Raw genomic sequence first — 8923 nt, forward strand, 5'->3', positions numbered from 1 at the left:
GTATAGACACCTAACAGCAGGCTAAATCTGAGGTTACATTGTTAAAATACAGTTACACTCATAGTTGTCAAACATAAGGAACCTCATTAATTAATGTGGTGAATGCAATATACTTTGGGTCTGTCTGTTTGTATAGACACCTAACAGCCGGGTAAAATCTGGGGTGACATTGATAAAAGCAGTTACACCCATAGTTGTCAAACATAAAGAACCTCATTAATTAATGTGGTGAATGCAATATACTTTGGCTCTGCTTGTTTGTATAGACACCTAACAGCAGGGTAAAATCTGAGGTTACATTGTTAAAATACAGTTACACTCATAGTTGTCAAACATAAGGAACCTCATTGATTAATGTGGTGAATGCAATATACTTTGGGTCTGCTTGTTTGTGTAGACACCTAACAGCAGGGTTAAAGTTATCTCAGGCATAAATATATTGCAATACCAGAAATGTTCACCAAAATTTTAAGGATCAAAATGAACACTACCAGCTCATTTTAACCTCAAATAAATTGTATGTACATTTGTTTATATCAACAGTAGTATTATTAGAATACATCTAAAATGGCCTTGGATCCACCACCCCAAGTCAAAGTAATCCGTTCAACCCATAAAAGACTTAGAGATGAGTTTTCTGAATGCAAAGATTTTTCCAAAGTATGGAAAAAACATTGTAGCGACAACCAGGGTTTGAAGAAATATTCTGAAGCCATGTATGAGCTCGCTACAGATGTATGGGGGACCAAATGTGATGGAAAGGACAGGACAACTTGGTGTAAAGACACTGTGAAAGAATATTTCCATAAAGGAAAGTTAGAAGAAATTTTAGAGAAGGATAAACGAAGACAAGAATACTATGAACAAAATAAAGATAACTTCTTCATCAAAAACCCAAACGAAAGTACCAAAACTGCGTCATTCGTGCCTAAAATTGATGAAAAAATTCCAACACAAAATGCCCAAACTGCATCAAATCTTCGAAAAATTTATGAAAAAGTTCGTCTTCTTGATGTAGGATCATGTTATAATCCGTTCCATGACATTGAAGACTTTGAAACAACAGCAGTTGACATTACACCAGCTAATAAACAAGTTTATCAATGTGACTTTTTAACAGTAGACATTTCTGCTGCAAATCAATCAAATGGCCCGGATTTTGATGCAGAAAATGCAAGGAAAATAACAGCTTTACCAAAAAATCATTTTAATGTTGTAGTGTTTTCGCTTTTACTTTCATACATTCCATGTCCACATGCAAGATTTCAAATGTGTGAAAAAGCCCACAAGGTTTTAACTACAAATGGTCTTCTACTGATCATAACTCCAGATTCAAGCCACCAAAATAAACACGCATCGAACATGAAAAAATGGAAAGCAGAAATCGAAGATATTGGTTTTTGTCGAGTAAAATATGAAAAAGACAAGCATTTACACCTCATAGCATTCCGGAAAATTCCATCAAACTTTATAATTGATAAGAGATCTGGACAAAATACAAAGCTTGAAAAACTGCTGAATATCCCACAGGATTTTAATAACACAGTAGACAATACATGTTTGTAAACATAATATATTCTTTGTATATACATCAGTGGTTCAGCAATTGTTTTACTCATACTTTTTTACCTAATAAACTGACCTTATACCACTTGACCCTTATATATTTAAATAACTATAGTGCAGGTCACAAAACTCGCGAGTTTGTTCTATTTACTTATCTGTTTCACTTTTTGTGGACTTTAAACCTACAGTTAATTCTATAGATTCATTTGCTATTAATTTCTTTGATTATTAAACCTAAATAGGTCGCACTCTTACTCCCTGGGTCTCCATGTACTACAAGTGGTACTTAAACCATAGGTTCTAAACTACTGCTGTAATGGCACTGTCTTATATACTGCATGTAGGTTGCAGTATATAACTGCAACCTACATGACTAGAGTTGGCCTATTGACTAGAGTTGGCCTATTACCCCAACATTGTATATGCACATTATATATGGGTGAGGTCCTACAGCGAGGCACGACATGGGACCTGGGATTTAGGCCAGATTTTGCCCAATACACTGTACTTTTACAAGAAACTAAACTATAAATACCATTTTAGATTGAGATTTTTATTGTTTCATGATTCAACACATTGTGACACATTATGATAAAATAAACATCATTGTTACAATGTTATGGCAACTTATTTAAAATACACAAAGTTCATTCACAAAATCAATTTTCAGCAGACTGGTTTTCGGAACACGTTACATATTTATACCCAAGAACCATGGATAAAGTTAATATAGATTTCATTTAAACAAACAATTTGTCAGATTTTAAAGCTTGGGATTTAAAGTGAAGGCTTACTGTATGGCAGACGAAATATTGGTTTCGATAAAATTCTAGTTAACTTTATGCCATTACACCACTTCTTGTGGCAAATATAATACTACTTGCTTACCCAGATAAAAATTAACTTTTTGATGCTTTGAATTTGGTGCATTTTCTGCATGTGTATTAGGTAGATACCACTAATAACTATTAACCTGGCTTTGGCATAAAACATCCAAACGACTTTTTACTTCAGTTAGCAAATGTTCAAAAATTTAAATATTCAGCAAACATAATCAACAAATGGTTTTAGAAAAGTTAAAAACGACTGCATTATATCAAAGCTAGTAAGAATACTACAATGAAAAAATACAATATTTGCAACTTTGCCTATTCGTACACAAATACTATGTGCAAAGTTTAACCTAATACAACCTTCGCCATTCACGGTGGCGAGTGGCAAATGCCACGAATTTGCTACAAGAAAAAAGACCGAGGCACTTCAATAATACATGACAAGTACCATGGACTGTAAGATGCCATGGCACTTACATGCCACGGTTTAGTGAGATTTAAGGCTTAACCTTATACAGGTTACATGGTGAACAATCAATGCATTTGGTATGAAGTGCAAATATCTAGAACATTGGATGATTTAGCAAAACTTTAAGTTCAGATCTTAAACTACTTCAACTATATTACTAAATACGAAAAAAAAATTAAATTCATCTTGCTTTGCTACTTACATGTGTATATATATAGTGGGGTGGGGAAGACACCTTTAGCACATAATACTCAAATATCCTGATCGTGTTTTAAACGATTAACAACGGCCTATGGGAGTCGTTAGGATACAGTTTTCTAATTCTTTGAATATTCTTTGTTTACTACCAAATTGATCAAGAAAATAGAGGGAAAAAGTGTCCCATCTTCCCCACCATACTGTATAATAGTAACAGCATTGTACTGTTTAGTTTAGATTCACTGAGTCAAACCGTTTCCTCCGCAAAGTCATATTGACTTTTATAGACGCACAATAAGTGATTGCCTATGTAACAATTGAACACAAACTATTAATGAGCTGGCACGCTGTGATTGGTTGAGCCAGTACTGTTAGGAAGTAGTCTCCTATGCAGCCTGGCTTCGTCATGGCTGAGCGGTCGTGCATCATAACTGACGTGGCATATCTCAGGGAGTGTAGGAGGGCGTTTGGAACAGCCAGGATCTTGTATGGAGATAAAGTAATGAAACTATGGGGAGTGTAAATTCTATGTGAAGTTATTGCTTGGTATATAGGTGATTCTATATGTTGGTAAGGTCATGGGAAACTAGGAAATATGCGTTGACATTAAAAATAACTCACAATATTTTAAATTCTTACTTTTCAACTTGAGTTTGGTTGTAGAAATTTGTGCTTCATCATCATTTTCATCATCGCTCAGCAGTTTCTTACAAAACGCAAACGTTAGAAGTTTGTCCCGTTGTTTAACGCTCTCTTCGTTCAGTTTTGAACGCTGGAAACAAATTAAACTTTATTAGCGTGCCATACTGTAGGACCTCACTCATATAAAATAGAATGTGCATATATAATGTTGGGGTAATGAGCCAACTCTAGCCTAAATTCCAGTCTCATGGCATGCCTCACTGTGGGACCTCACTCATATAGAATAGAACCGGCACTTACACATTTTTACCCATGTTTTAACCCGACAGTGAGCATAATATAATAAACAAACACATTACCAGACCACACACCTCAATCAATGAGACATCCAGGTCGTCAACATCAGGCACAACTTGTGCCGGTGTGGTTGGAGTGCGTAGTACGTACCACGCTGCAGCGCAAGATTCAATTGAATCTAACGCTTCAACGGCTGTGAGACGCTTCAGCGGGTTTAGGGTCAATAGACCGTGAATGACATCATTGGTGTTCGCTGATGCTTGACCAGAGCTGTCAATCAAAATGGTAAATGTCAATCAAAGTTTTATGTAAAGCTGTGTTCTTGAAATGACAGTTAGGATCAAGTGTTACAGAATACTGTAATATATTATATACTTCTAGTAGTTGGGTCAGGTCTTATAGTGAGCCACACCAGGAGACTTGGGATATGGGCCAGAGTTGACCCATTACCCCAACATTGTATATGTACATTCTGTTCTATATGGGTGAGGTCCTACACTGAGGCACGTCATAGGACCTGGGATTTAGACCAGAGTCAGCCAATTGCCCCAACATTGTATATGCACATTCTATTCTATATGGGTGAGGTCCTATACTGAGGCATGTCATGGGACCTAGGAATTATGCCAGAGTTGTCCCATCACCCCAACATTGTATATGCACATTCTACTCTATATGGGTGAGGTCCTACAGTGAGGCAAGCGATGAAAACTGAAATTTATACCAGAGTTGGCTCATTACCCCCAATTTAAACCAATAACGCACATTATATACCTTGGTATTGAATATTCTGCTGTCTTAATCTTAGCAAACAGTTTCTTCGGTGCTTGGTCATAGAAAGGGAACTGTCCATACAACATTGTGTATAACACAACACCAAGGGACCACATGTCACTGGGTTTGCCAGCATACGGTTTATCTGAAAGCATTTGAGTATCTTGTTTATTAATGTGTTTGGTTAGTTTTAGTTTCTCCGCTTCTGGCAGGGCAGAACAGTCGTTATAACACGCGTGTTCTGTTTTATAAACCTCGTGCCCGCTTACGAGTTCCCACGTATGTAACTTATTTATCCTCACATGGCGGGGCAACTACAGTCGTTATAACATGCTTATTCTGTTTTATACATCTCGTGCCCGCCTAGTTACCATGTATGTAACTTTGTGGGTATAAGTGACTGGGTAAAACCAATTACAGTTCGGTTCTACACCCACTTTTGTAGAACATCAAGCCCGTATGGTACCCTCTGAAATTTAAGAACCCTAACCAATATACTACAAAATTAGGTAACAGCATTAAGCCTCAAACCCAGTACCCTCTGGTCTTGAAGTGAGAATCCTAACCAATATACTATAACAAGTTAACAACTTACCATTTAAACATACACTTTGCCCAGTATACTACAACAGTTGCATGACTTACCACTTAAAACATCAGGACTAATATAAGCCGGACACCCCAGTTGATCAGTGAGCAAATCCCTCTCCGAGTTTAAATGGCAACCCAAGCAGAAGTTGATCAGAGTTATTTTCCGTGTTCGTTTATCCAGCACCATATTGCCTAGCTTTAAATCTCGGTGCACGACATTCATCTAAACATGTGGATTATTTGCATCTTTGGCTAAGATATTCATATGGGTGAGGGTGAGGTCCTAAAGTGAAGCATGCCATGGGACCTGGGATTTATTCCAGAGAATAAAACAACTAGATATACTCAGTACTCACTTTATGCAAAGAAACAATGACTGAAACCACTGAATGGAATATCCTTAGTGCTTCCCGTTCAGATAACCTTTTCACTTGTATCACATGTTGTTGTAGGTTAAGGTAATTATTCGTGGCAACACTTTTTTCATGGCGCACAAGACAGTCAACTATTAATCCTACACGAGGGGTGACGTCACCACTGGTTGGGTTGCACGAAGTGTCCTATGTAATGTACATAAGCTGTGTTATATATATAGTGGCATATACAATGTTTACTGTTACGTATGGCATCTATAAAGATATATATAGTAGTGTGGAAAAGATGGGACAGTTTTAGCACATAATATCCAAATATTCTGATTGTGTTTTAAACAATTAACAACGGTCCATTGGAGTTGTAAGGATACGGCTTTATAATTCTTTGAATGTTTTTTGTTTACCACCAAAGATTTTGGCACCTCTGCTTTCTCTACAACTGGCTAATAGCTTAATTCTCCCATCTGTTCTCACCTTGAACAATCCATATTGTCTTATCACACCAGGATGTGATGATAATAAAGAGAGAAGGGAGTGCTCCGTGTGGAGGAGCATTTTCCCACTTCTGGTTTCTCCAGGCTTTTGGTTTTCAGTAAACACCTGCAACAAAAACGTAAGTTAATATTCATAATCTTTTTTATCCAAAAAGAAAGTTTTAAAATGAAGTGCTGTAAGTATGGCATGAAGTTATTGCTAATTAACAAGGACTAATAAAACAGTTTCGGCATAGGTTTTGTGAAGTTTGTCGATTTGTTACTATCACTGTCCTGACATGCAAGGATAAATACGTTACATTAATTTAACATTGTTTTAATCCACCTACCTTTGCCATGAAATATTTTCCTGTGCCCTCCTTTCTTACCAAATATTGAGAAATGCATTTCACTGGACTGTTGCCTAGCAAGGGACCTGGAAAAGGAATAAAAGATATTTTGAAAATGCAAGACAGGTAATGTGTAAAATGTGTCAACAAAAAGTGGAATACAGTAACCTTGAATTGGTACTAAGGGTTGGAAAATAGATAATAATAGTTTGTAATTAACCCATAGTGTTTACAAAATATGTAATATAATAAATAACTTGAATTGGTTGCACTATTTTTTACAGGTGTTTATATAAGTTATGTTGTATTTGACCGACACTCACTGGCGTCGATTTATATGGTGCAGGGTATGCAGGCCTACCCTGGGAATTTTACAGGGGTTGCAGCAACCCCTACCTTGTATTCAAGTGTGATGTCGCAACCCTTACGTTTTTATAAAATCGACGCCACTACCGACACTTCAGTATTTTTTACATTAAGTTTTGACCAGGTGTTTATTTATGACCAACACTTAAGTATTTCACCAACACTGACATTCCCCACCTATAAGGAAAGGTCCAATCCTATTCTTCCTTGTATGTTTGGCTGGGTTTGCTTTCACTTTCTTGATTTCACTTTCATTGAGTTGATTAGAAGGATAGGTTGCAGGTTTGCTTGGTTTGGTAGTTTCTGTGGAGATAAATATTAAGCTGTGTTACATACTTAGTTAGTATGTTATGTTTAGACTTTTTTTCTAAAAATGTAGCGTATTTGCAGGGTAATATATGATCAACTCAGTGTTAGATAAGACAACAGTGAGTGTCATATAAAGACCAGCTCGGTACTTGTAACATTCACTCTTGTCTCATCTAACACTGAAAATGTACAAAAGGTGTTAATGAAATGAGCAAAACCTGGCCTAAATCCCAGGTCCACAACAAGAACCTCACCCATATAGAATAAAATCAGAAGCATATGAGGCAAGGGGTGTTGTTTTATATAGACATACTTTTAACTTAAACATATTAGACCCTCTACATACCTGGTTCATTAGCAGCAGCCATATCAGTCCAAACCACTTTCTTTTTCACTGGTTGTGACTTTGAAGATAGAATAGATTTCTTAACAAATGAAGACTTGGAAGTGGTTGCTGAAGGTTCTTGGCTCAAAACCTCACTGTGTGGGGCGCTACAACTTTGTTTCTGTAAAATATATGGAAAAATATAATTTTAATAGATGGTAGTAGTTAGTAGTAGTATCTAGTATATGTTATATGCTTGGCAGTTTGGCTGCTTGGGAAAGACAATTGCCAGCCAAACAAATTGTTATCCATACAGATAAAAGCAATTATTTACAAAGTTACATACATGGTAACTCGAAAGCAGGCACGAGGTGTATGGAACAGAACACCCGTGTTATTATGACTGTTGTTGCCCCGCCATGCGAGGACAAATAAGTTACATACGTGGTAACTCGAAAGCGGGCACGAAGTGTATGAAACAGAACACCCGTGTTATTATGACTGTTGTTGCCCCGCTATGCGAGGACAAATAAGTTACATACGTGGTAACTCCTAAGCGGGCAAGTGGTGTACGAAACAGAATACCCGTGTTATTATGACTGTTGTTGCCCCGCCATGCGAGGATAAATAAGTTACATAAAGAAGTGTACGAAACAGAACACCTGTTATAACAACTGGCGTTATTCTGCCACACAAGGATAATATCATTCAAACAAAGTAAAATAGAAAGTAGTTCAATGCACAGGTTAAGATATAGCGTTACCATTCATCTCACCTTTTCAACAACTTGCTTTACTCGACATTTCTTCTCAGCTTTGTAATCACAAACTAAAATATAAAATTAGTTTAAACTTTGAACTATAGTAGGGTGGGGGAAGATAAGACACCTCTTTATTCTATATTTTATAAAAATGGTATATTACTCTTAATGGCGCACACCTTGTCAATATTTTGGGGTGCTGACAACTAAAGGTCAGCCGAAATTTACGTTTTACCGATAATCAGTATCAGTCAAAATGCGCGGATAATACATTGATATATAAAATAGTTCGTGCGAAGATATTTTGTTTTATTTTCACTTACCTTTGGTTTCTACTGGAGTAGCAACGTTGGTCTGTGGATTATACACAGTAGCTTTACTATGGACAACTAATGGGGTTCGATTGAGTTTTCTTGCTTGAGGTTGTTCTGCTACATCTTGGTGTATGATTGACAGGTTGCTGGTCGTTGGAATTTACCTCTGGGTATCAGATATAGTGGTTGGGTAAAGGGGAGGTGGAGGTCTTATAGTAGACGTGGGTAAATACCCTGGTTGGTATATTATAGTAGAACCATTGAGGCAAAAATTGGACCCAG

General features: G+C 36.9%; 2 protein-coding genes across 2 annotated transcripts in view; one reads left to right on the forward strand and one right to left on the reverse strand.

Annotated features, from left to right (window-relative positions):
* The first annotated feature begins 361 nt into the window (after positions 1–361).
* LOC100185310 (S-adenosylmethionine sensor upstream of mTORC1) lies at positions 362–1653 on the forward strand. Its single transcript, XM_002126710.5, has one exon. It carries the CDS (start codon positions 568–570, stop codon positions 1564–1566), a length of 999 nt encoding a protein of 332 aa, XP_002126746.1. The 5' UTR covers positions 362–567; the 3' UTR covers positions 1567–1653.
* A 445-nt stretch (positions 1654–2098) lies between these two features.
* The window catches only part of LOC100186101, a 9556-nt gene continuing 2731 nt past the window's right edge, over positions 2099–8923 (reverse strand). Inside the window, exons 5-13 of the mRNA XM_018814028.2 lie at positions 7111–7236; positions 6568–6653; positions 6219–6344; positions 5727–5930; positions 5425–5593; positions 4780–4924; positions 4080–4275; positions 3706–3838; positions 2099–3549 (exon numbers count right to left, since the gene is read on the reverse strand). Of these exons, the coding sequence (XP_018669573.1) occupies positions 3398–3549; positions 3706–3838; positions 4080–4275; positions 4780–4924; positions 5425–5593; positions 5727–5930; positions 6219–6344; positions 6568–6653; positions 7111–7236 (1337 nt within the window). The 3' untranslated portion in view covers positions 2099–3397. The remainder of the gene's footprint in view (positions 3550–3705; positions 3839–4079; positions 4276–4779; positions 4925–5424; positions 5594–5726; positions 5931–6218; positions 6345–6567; positions 6654–7110; positions 7237–8923) is intronic.

This window comes from Ciona intestinalis, chromosome 11 (assembly GCF_000224145.3).
Source record: "Ciona intestinalis chromosome 11, KH, whole genome shotgun sequence".
Lineage (NCBI taxonomy): Eukaryota > Metazoa > Chordata > Ascidiacea > Phlebobranchia > Cionidae > Ciona > Ciona intestinalis.